Source organism: Ruditapes philippinarum, unplaced genomic scaffold (assembly GCF_026571515.1).
Source record: "Ruditapes philippinarum isolate M1 unplaced genomic scaffold, ASM2657151v2 ctg14586_1_1_1_1, whole genome shotgun sequence".
Classification (NCBI taxonomy): domain Eukaryota; kingdom Metazoa; phylum Mollusca; class Bivalvia; order Venerida; family Veneridae; genus Ruditapes; species Ruditapes philippinarum.
In genome coordinates this window covers 1-21,745 of record NW_026865419.1, presented here as the reverse complement: position 1 = coordinate 21,745, position 21,745 = coordinate 1, and the positions used below count along the sequence as shown (strand labels likewise).

The window sequence follows — 21,745 nt, the reverse complement described above, 5'->3', positions numbered from 1 at the left end:
ATGCAGCCTCAGCAATATCCAAAAATAACGGCAAGCAATTGGACACCAAACGGTTGAAGACAAACGGGGTTTACACTATTGTATTATTGAACGCTGCGTTTCATTTATCCAAAAACGAACTTGTTTCAAAGCATTGTCCATTACGCTAACACAATTATGCATTGGCAATATAACCTCTAAATATAAAATAATCACTAGCATATATATGAACTACAATTAGCCATGATTAGCTCTAAGTTTATCTATTCTCTGCTTTTTGCAAATGTATCAAAGATAAAATGCATCTACGCTAACGGTATTTGATATAATTACGGTTGCTGAAATTATTATAATGAATTGTTATGTTTTGAACTTACTTTAAGTCAACAATAAATATTTGAATCACAGCTGCTGTATAACGGGAGTAAAATCCCAATAACTGAAAAAGAAACAAGAGGACCATGATGGCCCTAGATCGCTCCCCTGACGTATCAACCGCATCAAAGCAATGTCTTAAACAAGCATCCTGGCCAAGTTTGATGACAATTGAGTCAAAGATGTGATCTCTGGTGTGTTAAAAATGTTTTCCATATTTTGGCAGTATGACGTAGTTTTTGACCGGAGACGACCCCTATTTAAACTTGACCTAGAAATCATCAAAACAACCTTCCTGACAAATTTCCTGAATGTTTGGATCAAAACTGCAGCCACTAGAGTGTTCACAATATTTTTCTATTTTAGCTCCCGTGACCTAGTTTTTGACCGAAAATAACCCTTCTTCGAACTTGACCTAGAAACTATCAAAACAACCTTCCTGACTGATTTCCAGAATATTTGGATCAAAACTGCAGCCACTAGAGTGTTAACAACCTTTTCCCATTGTTAGCTCCTGTGACCTAGTTTTTGACCGGAGATTACCCATCTTCGATGATGATCTGTGTCATTAAGATAAACATTCTGACAAAGTTTGATGATGATCCAAATAAAACTGTGACTGCTAGATTGTTAACAACCCAATTGTTGACGACGAACGACGCACGACGACGGACGCCGGACATAGCCCCATCACTATACCTCACCTTGACCACTTCGTGGTCAGAGGTGAGTAAAAAAGGGTATTTTGATGTTTTGAATTAATTTAATAACAAAACTTTATTACGCTCTCATTTATTAAAAAAGATGTACATACATTATAATCTTAAAAGTAGTTAAGAGCCATGCTAAAAGAGGGGACACTGTTAATGCAATCTAGAACTCGAGTCTTTCTTACAGAAATATTTAAACAATTTTTATAAAAATAATGTACATTTTAGTTTAATATGTAAAAAGATATTTACAATACTAATTTCTTATGAAGAAAAACAACATATTTACACTTTTTTCCACTTTCCCTCTAGCAATATCGAAGGAATTTGCTGACTTCAAGTTATTTCCAGCCAATGAGTTTGTGTGAATTGTAATACTAAAATTAAATGTCATTACACCAGCAACTGAAAAAGGACAAAAAAATGCCTTCAAAACGTGTTTGAAATGCTACATAGCTAGAAACAGGCGCCTATATTTGTATCAGTTTAATATTATACATATGGTAGGAGAGGGCCTTAAAATCTGAAAATAAAAGCATATCAAAAATTTAATAACTAAAAACCACAATTATTTTTCAGTAATCTCAAAAATTCAAACATATAATAACGGTGCTCAATGAAATAAAGTGTACAAATATTGACATCTTAAAAATCAACATTGCAATTTCTTTAACATGAATTAATAATGTATCCCTATGGATAAGTCATGAGTTTAGGGATACTGTTACTTTTTCCTAAGTTTGAAGAGTTGCTTTTTATGATAAATAAATCATGCATAATATTTGAAATGAAACTTTCAAATTATCTGAGTGTTTATACCTTATGAAACCTATTCTATTTTATTTTTGTATTTAGTTTTAAGCAGTTTCTCCCTGTTCTATTGTAAGACTCACGTGACTACACGTTTTATGTTAGTGTTATAAAATCTATTAATAGAAACAAATTGGTGATAAGACATACAGGTTGCTGTATTGGCAGCCGTTAAATGTTGACCCGTACTTCATTACACTATTGTTATTCTTTCCTACTTTGCAATTACCACTATCGTCTATGAACAGGTCCTATCAAACCATGTCTACAACAGTGTCAATTTTACTAACCAGAATACATTTTATTACAGGATAACTATGATAATAGAAACAAACGACCTTTAACGTTTAAAAAGATCAAAATTAATTGTAAATATATATGCTATATGATATTTCTTTTACCTTTAGGAATATCCGTTGAAGAACTGCTATCTGAAATAATATTGAAGAATAATGTAAACAATTGTTTGACTCCAAATCGTGCATGATCATTTTCGAGTGACATATTGACATAAAAATCTTAAACTATATAGAATTGTGCTTTTTAATCTAATTCAGTTATTAAATCCAGTTCTGTCTATACAAAATTACTTTAGTTCATCATACAAATGATCTTTGTTCATTTTGTTTGCTCAGTATTTATTTAATGTAAAATGATATCTTTCCAGTAGGCTTTACCTCTAACGCATTGTCCGTCCGTATTTTCCTTGAAACCTCTGATACAATCGCATTGGTACCACCCGTGAGTATTAACACACGTTGTATTGTTTTTATTACTACACAATATGGTATCTTCTTCACATTCATCAACATCTTCCGCACAGGTGTCTCCTTTCCAGTTAGATTTGCATCTACACTTTCCAGTCACTGTGTCACACATCTGCTTAACATTTTCAGCATTTGTTGCAACACAATCACATCGTTTCGTACAATTTTCACCAAAAGTATTGTTGAAACATTCTGTGAAAAATTATATCAAAATAATTTACCACAGTGCTTTTTCATCTTCTTTGCAAAACAAGTATCTAATACGTGGTATACGTCTTTCAAAGAAAGGGTGATTTTATTGTCTATTATCGTTTAGTTAAGATGTTATGAAAAAGAAATTAACTAGAATTTTTATAAAAAAACTATACATAAAAGAAATGTAAAGTACATAAAACATAGTTTATTCTGCATATAATACTTACATATTTTTATCTTGATATGCTTATACGAAATTACTTATAATTTATTTCTTTTTCAGATATTAAAAAGAACATCCGTTCCTATACTGCATTACTTTGTAGTACACTGCAATGCTTTATCTTAGTGTTGTATTTTATCTAATACATACCTGCAACGCAATGTCCGTCCGCATTTTCTTTAAAACCATTGATACAATCGCATTGATACCAGCCGTTGGTATTTACACATGTTGTATTGTTCTTATCATTGCACAATGTCATGTCTTCTTCACATTCATTCACATCTTCCGCACAGGTGTCTCCTTTCCAGTTAGGTTTACATCTACACTTTCCAGTCACCGTGTCACATGTCTGTTCGGTATTTTCAGCATTTATTGCTAGGCAGTTACATTGTTCTGTACAATTTTCACCAAATGTGTTGCTGGGACATTCTATTAAAAGTAATTAATAACAAAAATAAATATAAAAGAAACGATCTTATTGTTACTTTTCACTACAGGCCATTCTAAATATTCTTTGTGAATGTAACACAAATCGTGTTGTACATGTACGTCTCTATGAGAAAAGGCGACTTTTTGTCGAGTCGAATATGTTTGACATAAAACGTTTTTAAAACGAAAATTACTAGACATACTAGTGGGATCTAGAAACATATATATAATCTATATAAGTTAATTGGTTAATTAAAAAATAAGAAAAGACACTGAAATGCTATTTTCTATTGGTATTGTCATTTGCATTAAAGTGAATGTCACCTTACACATCTTGAAAAAAGAAACCTTTATCAATTTTCATTTCTTTTATTGATCTCTAGCGTTTGTACGTTACATTTACCTGCAACGCATTGTCAGTGCGCATTTTCTTTGAAAGCCTTTATACCATCGCATTGATACCAGCCTTAAAAAGGAACATCCGTACTTATACTGCATTGCTGTGTAATACACTGCATTGATTTTTAGTACTCTAGTTTTTTTAAATTTAATATTTACCTGCAACACATTGTCCGTCCGCATTTTCCTTGAAACCTTTGATACAATCGCATTGGTACCAGCCGTGCGTATTTACACATGTTGTGTTGTTCCTATCACTGCACAATGTTTGGTCTTCTTCACATTCATCCACATCTTCCGCACAGGTTTCTCCTTTCCAGTTCGATTTACATATACACTTTCCCGTTACTGTGTCACATGTCTGTTCTTCATTTTCAGCATTTATTTGTAGGCAGTTACATTGTTCTGTACAATTTTCACCAAAAGTATTCCTGGGGCATTCTGTTAAAGGTAATTAATAACAAACTGAATATTAAACAATGATGTCCTTATTGTTAATTTACACGACAGGACATTTTTAATATTCTTTCTGAGTGTTACACAAATCTTGTATGTGAAGTTATGCCTCTATGAGAAAACATGGTTTTCTTGTCCAGTCGAACATCTTTTTCATAAACAGTTTATAAAATCGAAAATTACTAGACATACGTAAAACAGTGGGACATAGAAATATAATCTATGTTAGTTATGCTTAAGGGAAAAATTTAATAAAAGACTCACACATGTTTTTATCTTAAGGTTTTAAAATTTGCATATAAAGTGAATTTGACCTTCAATCTCTTTAAAAAAAACATTTGTCAATTTTAATTATTTTCGCTTTTCGTAACGTTGCATTTACCTGCAACGCATTGTCCGTCCGCATTTTCTTTGAAACCTTTGATACAATCGCACTGGTACCAGCCGTGCGTATTTACACATGTTGTGTTGTTCTTATCACTGCACAATGTTTGGTCTTCGTCACATTCATTCACATCTTCCGCACAGGTTTCTCCTTTCCAGTTAGGTTTACATCTACACTTTCCAGTCACTGTGTCACATGTCTGTTCTTCATTTTCAGCATTTATTGCTAGGCAGTTACATTGTTCTGTACAATTTTCACCAAATGTGTTGCTGGGACATTCTATTAAAAGTAATTTATAACAAAAATTAATATAAAAGAAACGATCTTATTGTTACTTTTCACTATAGGCCATTCTAAATATTCTTTGTGAATGTAACACAAATCGTATGTTTGAGGTACATGTACGTCTCTATTGGAAAAGGCGACTTTCTTGTCGAGTCGAATATGTTTGACATAAAACGTTTTTAAAACGAAAATTACTGGACATACTAGTGGGATCTAGCAACATACTCGTATATAATCTATATAAGTGAATAAGAAAATAAGAAAAGACATAGACATGCTATTTTCTATTGGTATTGTCATTGCATTAAAGTGAATGTCACCTTACACATCTTTAAAAAAGAAACCTTTTTCAATTTCATTTATTTCATTGATTTTGGTGTTTTGACGTTAAATTTACCTGTAATGCATTTTCCGTGCTTATTTTCTTTTAACCCTTTATACCATCGCATTGGTACCAGCCTTAAAAAGGAACATCCGTACCTATACTGCATTGCTGTGTAATACACTGCATTAATTTCTAGTACTCTAGTTTTTTTATTTAATATTTACCTGCAACGCATTGTCCGTCCGCATTAACATTGAAACCTTTGATACAATCGCATTGGTACCAGCCTTGCGTATTTACACATGTTGTATTGTTCTTATCACTACACAATGTTGGGTCTTCTTCACATTCATTCACATCTTCAACACAGGTGTCTCCTTTCCAATTAGATTTACATATACACTTTCCAGTTACCGTGTCACATGTCTGTTCTTCATTTTCAGCATTTATTGATAAGCAGTTACATTGTTCTGTACAATTTTCACCATAAGTATTCCTGGGGCATTCTGTTAAAGGAAAAAAATAACAAAAATAAATATTAAACGAACGATCTTATTGTTACTTTTCACTACAGGACATTTTAATATTTTTTTGAATCTTACACAAATCTTGTATGTGAAGTTACATGTACGTCTCTATGAGAAAAGACAATTTTCTTGTCCAGTCGAACACCTTTTACATAATTGTTTTATAAAATCAGAAATTACTAGACATACGTCAAAGCAATAGGATATAGACATATAATCTACATTTGTTATGGTTAATGAAAAAATCAGAAAACACACACACACATGTTTTTATCGTTTGGTTTTGTCATTTGCATATAAAGTGAATTTCACCTTTAATTAAAAAAAAACTGTATCAATTTTCATTTCTTTCATTGATTTCTAGAGGGGTTTTACGTAACATTTACCTGCAACGCAATGTCCGTCCGCATTTTCTTGGAAACCTTTGATACAAATGCATTGGTACCAGCCCAGAGTATTTACGCACATAGTATTGTTTTTATCATTGCACAATGTTGTATCCTCACATTCATCAACATCTTCCGCACAAGTTTCTCCTTTCCAGTTAGATTTACATCTACAGTTTCCAGTCACCGTGTCACACATCTGTTGAACATGTTCAGTATTTGTTGCTACACAATCACATTGTTCCGTACAATTATCACCAAACGTATTGCCAGAACATTCTGTGAGAAAAATATTTAAAATATCATACTACGAAGTTAATCTATATGCATTTTGAAAAAAAATTGATAGTCGTTATGAATAATAGTTAAAAAGTAATGATTACTTTTGAAATGTTTTAAGGGGTGTGGACTAATTGCAAATAATACTACCATGGTATATCAATGAAACGTAGGTCAATGTAATAAGTCTATTAAAAAACTATGTCTTATACGAGCTCTTCGTTTCGACATATTTATGTTATATATTTGTTGAACTATAAGGTATCTCATCAAATTTCAACAAAACTAGATCTTACCTTTACAAACATTATTAACCATAAAATATCCATTGAAGCAACCACAATGAAAGCTTCCAATTGAATTGATACAGGACTGTTCGCATGCGTTAAACGCATCCTCTTTACATTCATTGATATCTAGAAGATTTACATGGACATTTTATATCAAACAAGTTCAATTCATTTTGTGCTAAGAACATATAAAGGCTACCTTTAGAATGGATATTACGGATATTTCTATATATCTTCTACATAAATATATGGGTTGACCAAGACGGGATATATTTTATGAACTTCATGTCTGAAAGTATAGGAATGAAAATAAGCTAAAAAAGCACGTATTTTATCAAGATGACTAGAAAAATAGACATAACTGTTCAAAGCCGAACTGCTTGGAAATAGAAAATTATATATCATTTTATTATATTTTTGTAACGCCACTTATCTTTTTTATTACATAGACTGCGAATACTGTCATTCGAATAGTTGTTTGGTATTTTATTTCGATGTTTTTTGTAATGAACCTACGATAAGCTATGATTTGAAATGTTTGGATGCCTTACCACTGCAGAGATTCTCAAAACCACGAAATCCTGTTGTACAAATGCATTCATAGGACCCATTTCTATTTTCACAGATAGAATGTGATACATCAATACATGGATCAGGATCACTTTTACATTCGTTTATGTCATCCAAACATGTTTCCCCTGCCCATCCCTACATTATACAAAAAGTCACAATGAAAAAAAAAACTCTTATCATCTGTAGGTGTCAAAATGATAAATTATAGTGTTTTGATACATTATTCAAGACTTTATCCAAGAAATATAAAGTAGTTGGTATTTGAATTCTGAAAATAATTTGCAATACAAATGTCAATGATTCTACCATCACGATACCACATCATTTTATGTATTTCTGTGGCATTTTTTAAAAAAAGAGATGTGTAACACAAAAAAGTACATTTGTATTATTTCCGATGTAAACAAATACTTAAAACAACTTTTAAGTACATTAATTTTGTAATTTAAAAATGATATATACAGTTTTTGAAAACATTTGTATTTAGGTGAACTTTTACCTCTTTGCATATACATGCGCCACTTGTGTGATTGCAGGAGTCTGTGTTTTCAATGTGGCAATTGCAAATACTGTTACAGTTTTCTCCATAGTTTCGGTTATCACACACTGAAATATATTGTTATTCCATAAATCAATATCACATAAACATCACATAATTTTTTATAATGTAGTTGTAATTTCCATAATTTGGTAAGAAAAATATAAAGCAATACCTTTGCACTCCCCGGAGGCTACTTGAAGATATCCTATGTTGCATTTACAATTAAAGCTGCCAGGTGTGTTATAACACTCAGAATTGAAAGGACAAACATCATCATTATTCATACATTCATCGGCATCATCATCGCATTCATCACCAGTCCAACCATTTTTACAGTAACACTGACCAGTCTTGGGGTCACAGGAGTCCGTATTTTCTTCTACGCAAGTGCAGATGTCTTCACAATTTGTGCCATACTTGAATAAGTCACAAACTGAAAATACGATGACTCGATGAGTTAAAAATATGAATTGTATATCATTTATCCGATGGAATATCAGACTTTCTTGCTGTTAAAAATATGACTTTATATCTCTTAAACCTTCAAGGTACTCCAATGAGATCCAAAAGCGTAAAACATAAACATTTTAATGTCTTACGTTGATCAACTGGAGCACTGAAAACAGAGAAATATGCAAAAGATAAGAAAATCATATTTTGGTGCCATTCTTAGCCCGATTTGAGCGAAAAGCGTGGCAACACGAAATCCCTTTAATGTAAAAATCACAGCTAATTTGTATGTCTACTTTCAGATCAGATTTAAACAAGACTAGAACTGTGTCCAAAGGACACGGATGCCCCCACTGACAACTTATATATGGTATATAGTGAAAAAATCAACAAAGGGCCATAATTCTATTAAATTTGGTCGCAGCAAAAATTCCTTCCTTTACTACCATCTACACATTAAGGTTGTTCATCCCTGAAAGTTTAAGCAAAATCTGCCATCAGGTTTAAGAGGAGTCGCATTCACAAAATTTCTACATAGTATATAGTGAAAAAATCAACAAAGGGCCATAATTCTGTTAAATTTGGTCGCAGCAAAAATTCCTTCCTTTACTACCATCTACACATTAAGGTTGTTCATCCCTGGAAGTTTAAGCAAAATCTGCCATTCGGTTTAAGAGGAGTTGCATTCACAAAATTTCTACATAGTATATAGTGAAAAAATCAACAAAGGGCCATAATTCTGTTAAATTTGGTCACAGCGAAAATTCCTTCCTTTACTACCATCTACACATTAAGGTTGATCATCCCTGAAAGTTTAAGCAAAATCTGCCATCCGGTTTAAGAGGAGTTGCGTTCACAAAATTTCTATGTGGTATATAGTGAAAAAATCAACAAAGGGCCATAATTCTATTAAATTTGGTCGCAGCAAAAATTCCTTCCTTTACTACCATCTACACATTAAGGTTGTTCATCCCTGGAAGTTTAAGCAAAATCTGCCATCCGGTTTAAGAGGAGTTGCGTTCACAAAATTTCTATATGGTATATGGTGAAAAAAATCAACAAAGGGCCATAATTCGGTTAAATTTGGTCGCAGCGAAAATTCCTTCCTTTACTACCATCTACACATTAAGGTTGATCATCCCTGAAAGTTTAAGCAAAATCTGCCATCCGGTTTAAGAGGAGTTGCGTTCACAAGATTTTGGGACGTACGGACGGACGGACGGATGGACAGACGTACGGACGGACGGACAAGGACAAGTGCAACGCTATATGCTCCCACTATGTGGGGGCATAAAAATCACACAAAGAAAACGAATTTGGTGGTATTCCTTGTGAATCACTAACCTTGACATGTGACCTTGTCTTCCTTAAGGAAATATCCGATTTGACAATTGCACGTGTAACTGCCGTTAGTATTGATGCAATTGTGGGAACAAGGCGTTTCACTGCATTCATTTATGTCTGAAAGAAGTGTATAATATGTTTAAATGCTATATGTAATGTGAAAAAGAAGCTAAACTAAAATAAAAAAAAGTAAATCCAAAAATGATAAATTGTTTGATAAATTTCATACTATGACTCTTTTACAAAAATACTGTTATGCGTATCAAAAACCTGTATTTTGTTTGTATTTTTACTATAACTTACCAACACAGATGTCATTCTTTTTTACATATCCTTTATTACAACGACATTCTATCTCACCGCCCTGCATCATGCATAATGCGTTATCCCCACATGTCAATGACTTATCTTCTGTACACACATGCACGGCTGAAAATTAAGTCTCTATATGTAATTTTGAAGATAAATGTCTGTGTAAACATATGACATTCATACTAAAAATCCGCTTGAGTAATAATATTGAAAATAATAAAAATAATAATAATAACAAGTATTAAAATAAGCTAATAATGATAACAATAATAAACAATAATAAATAATACAAACTTGAATAAAGTTAAAATTCCAGTTCGTCATGTCCGGAATTTTTTTTTTCTTTCAAATATTGTCAAGCGTGTCTAATAACAACAATTCTTTGTAGGCCTAAACGCATACGAACTTACATCTCTTTTTTTAATAACTGTAGTTGAAATAATAAATGAATAGCACTTGAAAGAAGTTTCTCTTAAAAATCATTGAATTTCAATTTTATTTTTCATAGTAATACTTACGACTGCATGATTTTCTTTCTGTTAGATTAAGAGCATATCCATCGTGACAAGAGCATCTATAGCTTCCTATTGTGTTATCACATATCTGATCACAGTCATTTATTCCGCTACACTCATCGATATCTAGAATAGAAGTTTTATTCTATTTTTGCTTTTGTTTATTTCCTTTCAAAAAAGAATTGTCAGCAGACTCAAAAATATGATATGTCAATATAATTTCACCTTGTTTCGGAGTATTAAACAAAAACTAAACAAAAACTTAAAACAAAAGTTTAAAAAAAGATATACATTCATTTGTGTTGATATGTTATTATAATGAAGACAATTTATTCTGTAACTGCCAACTATCTGCTTCTGTTTTTATCGTTCCCCATCTTGTCATATTACTTTATTTGAAAGAAATTTAAAACAGTTGCTTTTTGAGTCGACATTAAAACTGATCTTACCTTGACATGATCCTTCAAACATGGTAAAACCTTGTTGACATTTACAGGTGTAGCTTCCGTTATTGTTGATACAAACTTGATCACATGTATTCATTGCAGAATCTTTACACTCATCTACATCTATAAATTAAGATTTTTTGTTCTAGTTTTTTATCTAAAGTTTTCTGTTTGATTCGATGCTAGCGGGTAAAATAGATAATATAAGAAATGAATAAATCACGATCATTTAACAGTAACCTTTTCTTCTATACGAAATGGATAAAATTAAATAAATAATAAAACATTTAAACTCATTCATTAAAATATTGTTTTTTTTTTTCTCAAATCTAAAACTCATCGACCATAAATGTGGCAACGACAAGTAAATGCATATCTATAACATATAGGAAAAATTTGTTCATGCATATCTTTTCCGTCCTTTCAAACGTAAATGTTAAATATCAGATTTTGCTTAGTAAGTCGACTCGATTGAACAGAAAATGATTATTAAAGCACTCATAAATATCATATATAAAGTGATTAAATATAATTTCTGTTGTAAAACAAAAATACATATTTATTGCAATTTTTACCGATACACTGATTAGAGATATTCATATAACCAGCATTGCAGGTACAAATCGCTCCGCCTGCAGTATTAACACATCTGGTATTAGCAGCAGAACACCGTAGAAGACCAGCTGTACATTCGTCAACGTCAATGTTACAGTTATTTCCAATCCAACCAGAATCACATACACAACCTGGAACAGAAAAACGTAAACTATTCATTTACTTAAACGTATTTCTTTTTTATGGATAACACCGCAATCCCTTACGTAGCCTTGGTTCCAGTCTGTTGATTTTTATGTACTTCTGTTTAGAATACGAAATAGCGCGTACGTTATGAATAAGCAAATTCAACGCCTGAATTTCATGCTATGACTTGAGTACAATTTCATCAGTGCCTATCGTGATGACAAACAAAGAAAGAACCAAGACCTGACTTTGCACAAGTAAAATCATGATATCATACTACGTAAACTAATGTCATACATATTTTCACATATTCTTTCGGAGACGAAAATGCACTATTGCTACAAAAATAAAAATGTATAGAATGTGTTTTTCTTAAATAAATTTTATGTAAACGACTTTTCGAGTCTTAATTGTTGTTGTGTTTCTTTTTTTTTTCAAAAAAGAAATTTCTGTCCCAATTCTCTGGAATGATAACCCCATTCCCGTGTAAGTTGTTGTATCCAATTAAACAATACATATATTATGAGAAACATGACTATTACAAAGACATTTCAATGATGACAATGACTAAACTTATTAAATCGTTTTAATTGAAGTCACAAACTCCAATACACATTTGTAGTTATTATATAGACAATATGTAGCAAACTGGTGAAAAGTAACATGGATATTTTAATATTGAAATATACCAGTTTTCTTATCACAAACTCCGTGTAAACAGCTGCATGTCTGAGAACATTCCTTACCAAAATGGAAATCATCACATACTGTAAATATATTTGAAGAGAGCAATATGTAGAATCATGATATACATAGTATATAACAAAAATATTCTACAATTTACGATAAAAGTAGATTGAATGAGTTCATATCAATTTGTTAAATGTGTTTTGCAAAACTCAAACTCCTTGAAATATCTCCACTTAATTGTACAATAATTCACTGACTTTGGTATAAAGCAGTCATGCTTATTGAATTGCAAATTGTATACAAGCTTTCATACAAGACAATATCATACAAATATTTCATAAGTATAGTGTCAGTTACAGTTGCAAGGATTTCAAATGTAAATCTAAATGTAATGCACCATAGCTAACAGAACATACATGTAACTGTATTTGATTACGATAAGAAATGATTGAAGATTACCTAAGCATGTCCTTTTGTCATTTGCAAGTTTTGTCCCTGTTGGACATTCACAAGTGAAAGACCCGTATGTGTTTCTGCAGGTTGCAACCTTATCACAAAGATTAAGATCGGCGTCGGTACATTCATTGACATCTATAAATTCAAGTATTGATAATAAGGCTTATGTGAAATATTTTCTTAAGTAACAGAATAAACGTGTAACTGTATTTGATTACGATAAGAAATGTTTGTAGATAACCTAAGCATATCCTTTTGTCATTTGCAAGTTTTGTCCCTGTTGGACATTCACAAGTGAAAGACACGTACGTGTTTCTGCAGGACGCAACCTTATCACAAAGATTAAGATCGGCGTCGGTACATTCATTGACATCTACAAATTCAAGTATTGATGGCTGAAATATTTTCTTAAGTAACTCTAATTATAATAAAGGCATTAGCATTTTTATTAAACGGTTGATAAATGTTTATAAGAATTATTATGTTGTTTTAAATACTGAAGACTTATATGAATACTCTACATAGTGAAATTTATATGGATTTATATTATTTTGAATGCACAAACTTAAAAAATACATGAATATTTCGAAATATTCTTTTGCAGCCAAGCTTGCAGTTTTTCACGGACAATGTGTTTAACAGTTCAAGTGAACACATTTCTACAAAAGTAATTTACCTGCTTTAAATATAGTAACACATTGTCGTTATTACCTGAACATGTCTCTTTATCAGATAAGATTTGAAACCCTTTTCTACACCCACAAGCATAACCTACATCAAGAGCAATGCAGTGATGGGAACAGTTCAAGTTCTGTAACTGCAAACATGGATCTGAAACTAAAAACAGATAGGGTTCTGAAGTAAAAACATAATTTATTTTTAGTAAAATGAAGACAAAAGTGACATTCAGTTTGCTACAATTAGTAAAATTGATATAAAATCAATAGGAACCATTAAACAAGTATCGCGATTTCTGGAACAAAAGGTAATGTATTTATATATACTTGAAATATGTTTTCAGTTAAATTTTAAGGTACAGTGTATGTGAAATTTGACAGAGAAAAGTATGTATGTGTCATAATGACATTTTTATTAAATAGCAGCGTTCTCAATAGTATTGCCAAACACTATTTACATTATCAGTATATAGCTAATAAAATTTCATTACATTATACTTTTATTATAAATCTGTTTTTATGTTATTTATGTCAAAGGAATATTTTATGCCGGTTGCTGAATTATAAGTAGTATTACAAACCTTTCTCACAAGAAGATCTATCATCATTTAGAATATACCCTGTATTGCAGTAACAATTGTAAAACCCAGGTTCATTGATGCAATTTTGTTCACAATCAGCCGTTCCCTGTTCACATTCGTCGATATCTAGAACGGTATGAAAAAAGTTACAGGTCTTGATATCGATTTAAATTTTCTAAGTTGAAAGTTTCACAAGGATAAACGGTGAATAACATGTATATCATTAAAATATTGTCATAATAGACACAATGTACGTCATAATCTTCAAAAGCAAAACATAACACTGAGAAACTATTCAGAAATGATAATATATGTAAACGGTACAGGACATTTAGAAGTAAATATTTACCTGCACAAGATGTTTCATTTATCTCGACATATCCCTCAAAACATCCACATGTATATCCACCGAAGGCATTGTTACATTCTTGCATGCAGTCATGAAGTATTGGACTTGCACACTCGTTTATATCTACAATGAAATGACAATGACTCCTATAAACGTTTTACTTGTTAAGTCCCTAAACTAGTTAAATCATATTTCAGTATTTCAAAATTGTCTGATTTTTGTAATTTTAACAACATGATTTGCATTTAACAATACCATCTATCACATTTATAAATATATAAACGATACTCCGAATGAGTTTGTTTTGAATAAGGATTCAATGCCATCTCATAATTTAATTAAATACCCTTTAAGAATATTTAACGCCATACGAATATTGATAAAACATCATTTGTATTTCTATTGTCTTGATTGATGATCTAAATAACTAACTATACCTTCACATGTTCCATTTATTTCCTGAAATCCATTCATGCACTGACAAAGATATGATCCTAAATTATTGGTGCATTCCTTCATCGGGTCTTTGCAAATATTAGCGACATCACATTCGTTGATGTCTTCATCACAAGTATCGCCTTCCCATCCAGGATCACACAAACATCCTTTTACAGGGTCACATATTTGCGCACCTCTACCAGTGCAAACACATTCCTTTTCACAGTTTTCACCCCATCGTGTAGCAGCACATGCTAGAATGTCAAAAACATGTCGTGTATTCATAAACATAAATTAACAGTGTCATTACGTGTACAGTGTAATCTATTATGCTCATTTCAAGGCGATATAATATACATGAAAATAAGTATGGAATTGAAAAGAAAACTTAATAAATGATTTGTAAATCATTTAGAGGAATGGAATCAAGAAAGAAATAAGTAATCAATTTTCACAATAATCACCTTAAATTTTAGGTATATCAAATATCTATTCGTACCTTCACAGTTGGTTAATCCGTTCAAATAATAACCGGTAAAGCAAGAACAGGTGAAGTTTCCATGATTATTCGTGCATAATTGGGGACAAACATTCTGTGCACATTCATCTATATCTATATAAACATTACACATAAAATAATAAAACAAATGATTTTAGATTTCATTTATAAAAGTGTACGTTTTCAACATACCGGTAAAATAAGTATTCAATAATTTTCTGTTCTTATAATATAACATTTTGTCGAATATAGATATGTCTGACTGATTATTTTTTCTATTAAAGTACTTCGTTTATTCTAAAAAAAAAATTTGAGTTCTTTTAAAAAAATGTGATTTCAGCAATACCATTGCAAGCGACACCATTAGCATCCAACTCCAACCCTCTGTCACAGAAACATTTTGCAATTCCATTAGCTTCAAGAGTGCATCCGCCAGTATTTGCGCATTTACTTTCACTTGAATTATTACAAACGCCTGTTTCTTAAAATTCAAAATGTTATAGGCATTAAAATATGATATAAATAACACATGGAAACACGAACCATATTTGCATATTGTCAAACAGATTTCCTGCTTTGTAACATTTATAAAGATATGTTCCAGTTGTTGATATAAAAAAGATTAAAGCATTTTAACAAGTGAACTTATCTCCATTTAACATAAATGAAAGTTTTACATTTCCTTGAGATTTTAATCATTAAACCTTTGTCAGTTTTGGTAACATATACATGTATTAGTGACTTCTATTAAAATTTTGTACTTTACATATTGACATTACAGTTTGAGCGAGTCGCTTTAATTGAAAGCTATAAATGATATCAATAAGTGAGAGGTTGCTTCACGTACATTTTAAAATAACACGCCACCATGCAACTGAATTTGTAAATACGTATGAGGTGTTTGTATTGAAGATGTCAAGATCAACATAAATACCTCTATCAGCAGTACAAGTCGAACCGTCATCTTGAAGTTTATATCCATCATGGCATTGGCAGGAGAACCCACCTGGATTGTTTACACATAAGTGTGAACAATTATCCAAGGCTTCTTCGCATTCATTTACATCTGAAATACATTTAAATGAAAATATGAAACATAAGTTATAAAAATATAAAAAGAAGAATGAAAAAGTCAATTTATAGTGCAAACATCATTTTTTTATTGGACCTTAATGTTAACTTGTAACAAACTGCTTAAATCAAAAATTAGTGATGTAAAATCTTGACTATTCAAAGTTCCCATGAAATGCTCAAAATACAAAGTGAATAACAAAGAGTTACATTTAAAAACGGTATATACCAAATTCAAAATATTTCAATTGATGATATTGGATTTCCTTAGTCAGTTGAAAGGTTCAAATAATAGAACTGAGTCGAGTAGAGTCAAGCATAATTTTCATTATAATGTACGGTACAGTACACTTGTACACTAATCATTTGATGTACTTTTCCCTCCCTGTGTCTAAATTTCTTTGTCCTGGATTACTTTTATTTCTAAATTAAATAATAACGAAGCAAAGATGTTACGAATAAAAAAGTCAAAAATGTGATCAGTCATAACAATAATAATGATACTCTTACCGTTACACTTGCTTGTGTTCCTTGTACTAACCCGATACCCTGTGTAGCATGAACATTCAAAACTACCCTCCGTGTTAACACATATGTGTTCGCATTCTGTTGTCTTCTCAGAACATTCATCAACATCTATAATAAGAATGAAGCACTTGATACAGTGTCTGCTAGGTCCATTAGAACATTTTGATTTTAGTAGTTAGTTAAGATTCATGTTTGCTTTCAAATATCTCTATTACATATCAGAGATAAATTACAATGTTTTGTGAAACAAATTGACCGTTTAAAAGAAACCAAATCTAATAATTTGTTTGAGACGGCGATGCCTTTTTGTTATGTTCCATCTTTTAATCTTTTACAAACATACCTTTGAATAAATGTACTAATACTTTGAATACTTTTTCATACATGCATCAGGATTCAATGTGCATAATCTGCTATCGTTACTTAAAGCACATTATACATAAGATAATGATATACAATGGAAATTAAATTATTCGTTTAAGATTATTTTTAATAGTAATCAGCATAATTAATCTGATAATGTGTTTATAAAATCATAAGAATAATGTTATCAACATAGAATTTTGTTTTGTTTTTTGTTATTCACCTATACACTCGTCGATATCAGAATCTTCCATGTCTTTGACGTATCCCTCAGGGCAGTCAGCACAAGTATATGACTTGCCTTTGCTAAGCTGCTCACTGGCACTAAGAGTTATACATTCTCTTTCTAATGAACAAGGATTCGTTGAACACCAATCTATTTCATTTTCACAGTCAGGACCTTTAAAAAGAGATTTTAAATCTAAGTAAATCACTATCCAGTTATATTTTCATCCATGACATTACTAAAAATATATTTAAAATCCAGGACATTCATTGCATTGTATTCTACAAACATGTTGAAAGAATACAAAGATTCCCTTATTTAGAAGAAAATGTTTTAAAGAAAGTGATGTTGACGAACAATTTCTAGCACGTTATTGTACAAAAAGATCGGTAAACGTTCTTAAAAAACTTACTTTCACTTTTTATAAATCATTAAAAAAGAAATAAGCAGATAAACATAACATAATCTGAAATTTTGCAATCATGTTATCATTACCATCATATGGAGATTCGCAGATACATTCGGAATATTTAAAGTACTCTGTTTGTTGCTGGTCATCTCTCGTAACATTAGAACAAACACCATGTCCACTACATCCAGTACACAGTAGAACATTTATTACCATAACGGTCGAAGAACGATTATTACTATTATTCACAGCAAGTCTAAAAATTAAAATTAAAATACTTTTAAAAAGCATACTTACTTAATAAAGCAATATTTATTATTTTTCAATTTTTAATTAAAAAAACATTCCATACTGCAATAAGCTTATAACTAAAGCTTTATTATGCAATAAACATACAGTACAATAAGTAAATAAAAATATTCAATTTATAATTATAAGTAATTATGTGCTTTACATTCATTAAATACATTAAAAATAATAATGAAAGTAGATATAAAATCGAACATTTATAAAAATAGACATACTGAATATTAACTGGGTGGGTGTTAGACTGCATGTATTCCACTGTCGACAATGTTTTGTTAATCTGAGCATTGGCGTTATTAGCTATAAAATAAATATCATGTCCATCTTCAAAACTTAATTGGCATGTAACTTTCTTTCCCAAAGTTGCATTGACGAGTTCACATACAGTAAGTGTTGGTTGAATTTCATCTAAAAATACATAAAAGATTCAGCATAATATTACAAAGATTGTTTTGATATTAAGTACGAAATAAAAAGCATACGGTATAAAAATTTGGAAAAAATGTCACAAACGAAATGTCTGTAAACCAAACAATACGTTTTTTTAAATACAGTATAAAATAAACAAATATATTTAATCAGATGACCCTTACTAATTTCATGTCTGTCCTGATCCGCTTCAGTCTTCAAAATTCTAGTAGCATTTGCAACTTCTTTATTTTCTGTGAATACGAGGTCAAAAACACATTCAATATTCTCGGCGCCATTACAGTCTTGCTCAGCTTGTGCTCGTTTATCAACATCAACCTCATCCAGAAATCTTGGAGTGAAAGAATTATTTTGATAATCTTCATGCGATTTGCCATCTTCATATACAAACACAGACTTTTTTCCATCAATCTCCCCTATTGTGTAAAACATAACATATAAATTTGTGATTTTTTTATCTTATATGGCGCATATTTATATGTATGTTATGGATAAAATTCATAGCTACCTTGTAAAATACATTGAGAATTTTATGAAAAACTACAGCAATGTCTTCCGTGTAGCTAAAACATAAAAGACTAAACATGTAATATGCGGGATTTCTTCAAAGAACTTATTTATCAACTTGACATTTCACAATGTTAACTGTCGCACTTCCATATGTGAAAAATATATGATTATTACAAACTGTGATGATATATACATTTCAGACATTGAAATCGATGACATATGGTTCATCAAAAAGTTGTCAATAAATATGTCTTTGACACCTGGTGAAACAGTGCGGCCAGTATACTGTTGATAACCATCCGTTCAGTCAAAAGCCGAGAAGTTCAATTCTTGTATTTTGATATTGAAACCCATACAATTAGAATGGATTGTTTCGAATTCAAAGCAGGGCAAGTCCATTATATAAATTCAGCAATGTAAGTGTACAAACCGCAAACTAAGCAATATATTAAACAATCTAATGTGTTATTAAATTTAGACCATTTTCTTACATGTCTTCCCGTAATCAAATATATGTCGCTCTGAGGAATTTGCGTTTATAACAGTGCCATTAGGCATCATCAAATCGTTGTATGGATTCCCATCAAAGTTACCAAGGAGTCCGCTTGTGACGTTATTCAGTGCATTTGGTATAATGGTACTTATAGACAACATTTGTACACTCACAGATATGTTCAGCGATATGCCTAAAAGAAATACAACAGTTTTGGTGATGGTTATTTAATCATAGATGTCGCTAGGTTGCAACAAAGTGTATCAAGATCAAATATAATTTTATTTCAAACGCAAAAAAGGAGAAGCAATGCCAATAATTTTTCAAAAGCAGGAAATACTGAAACTGATTAGGTGTAGAACTAAAATTCCTATACATAATCATTTATATTTCCAATTTTGTAAGAAAGGAATATATGTCAAAAGAAGAAAACATAGAGCATTTTGCTTCACTAAGTGAATAAGAAATTATGTACATGGAAAAATCATTTAAGAATCAATATTCAACTATAATACTGAAATAATACGTAAAACAAATACCTGAGGATGGAAAGAGAACGCTTAATGCATTATCCCTTCGTGCTAGAATTAGATTGGCTTCGGGAGTTGAATATGTAAAGGGATCATCCAAATCTTTATTTGAGCCAGCATTGTATTGATTTGTTATGTCCACTTGGTTAGCACTAATTATCAAACCTATAATTCACAAATAAATTTTGCTTTAAACATGACCCGAGCTGTAATACTAAAAAACATTTTGATTATTCTTTACTCAATCCTTACCAACAGAGCAATCATCATTTTATGCCATTTGACTTTAAATATTGGTCGAAATTGTTAAAGCAAATTATTACAGTGTAACTTCTGAATACGGAACACCTATGGGACTAGCCAAAACATTTGGAATTTGGAAGTTTCCGGAATTCAGAAGTTTGGGATTATCTGAACAAGTAGAAACATTAAACATCAATTCTTTCAGTGAGACTTGATCAAAGATATATGAAGTTGATTTTATTCATAAAATTGAAGAATTATTGGACTTTTAACAAGTTTACAACTACATTTAAATTGTATGTTAAAATTCATTTTCACCTTCAACTGAATTTCTTTAGACAAAATCATAATGTATAATTATTTAGGAGCAATATTTCACGTTGTACCAGCTTATTATAAACCTGTAATTTATTGTTTTTCATCACATTATACTTCTCATTGTTTTTTTAATTTTCACACTTTAATCAAGTGTTTTACATGCTTGACAGGTTCAGATTCTAATAGGTGTCAAGATAAATGATTTTTGCTAATTGGAAAATACTGACATGTTAAAGGATTTATTATCTCAATTTTTAATATTCATTCACACCTTTTTCAATTTCCGGATTGTGGAAGAAAATTTGAATTCATATAACCCAAATTTTACCAGAAATGTGTTCGGAATTCAGAATTTCCGGAATTCAGAGCTATGTAATATAGGAAACAGAAGGAGAAATTTCGCGACCCTGAAAAATGTTCGATTTTCAGAAGTGTCCGGATTTCAGAAGTTCCGAATTCGGAAGTTACACTATAATAGCAATGTAGCTTATTCTTTTATCGTTATTAGTTTACTGATTGTTATTTTTTGCGCTAACAAATAAAGTATTGATTGACAAAACTTGAATGGTGTTGGAAGAATAAGTTAATATGTTACCGTTTTTAATAACGTTATTATTAACATACCCCTATATCCGTATGTGTCTTCCTACAATCAAAGTCGGCTTTTCATAACTTTTATGATAACGTAGCTATCATGAAACACAAATAAGATAGATAGAACATTAGAAAGCTCAAAACCATCATTTAAACATCCGATTTATACAATATATGCCGACTGGAATGCATGATTACCGTTCCGTGCTTTGTTTAGCTCCACATGTACAGATGCATTGGTATTGTCCCTTGCAGCAAACGCCGTAAATGCAGTAGCATCTGTTAGGTTT

General features: G+C 31.1%; 1 protein-coding gene across 3 annotated transcripts; it reads right to left on the bottom strand.

Annotated features, from left to right (window-relative positions):
* Positions 1-356: 356 nt before the first annotated feature.
* Positions 357-21,744, bottom strand: LOC132728940 (fibrillin-2-like; the record flags this gene model as incomplete). Of its 3 annotated transcripts, none has more annotated exon segments than XM_060714663.1 (35): positions 357-418; positions 1,354-1,469; positions 2,276-2,305; positions 2,552-2,833; positions 3,210-3,491; positions 4,050-4,331; positions 4,729-5,010; positions 5,566-5,847; positions 6,255-6,533; positions 6,830-6,949; positions 7,375-7,531; positions 7,896-8,002; positions 8,110-8,370; positions 9,732-9,848; positions 10,035-10,160; positions 10,562-10,684; positions 11,008-11,127; positions 11,580-11,750; positions 12,435-12,512; positions 12,895-13,026; positions 13,603-13,728; positions 14,150-14,275; positions 14,499-14,621; positions 14,936-15,190; positions 15,436-15,549; positions 15,782-15,916; positions 16,370-16,501; positions 17,017-17,142; positions 17,621-17,797; positions 18,119-18,288; positions 18,557-18,746; positions 18,932-19,183; positions 19,769-19,963; positions 20,310-20,465; positions 21,654-21,744. In XM_060714663.1, coding segments are annotated over 35 exon segments (5,777 nt in total), but the record flags the coding sequence as incomplete, so codon positions are not given.
* Between the last annotated feature and the right edge of the window lies 1 nt (position 21,745).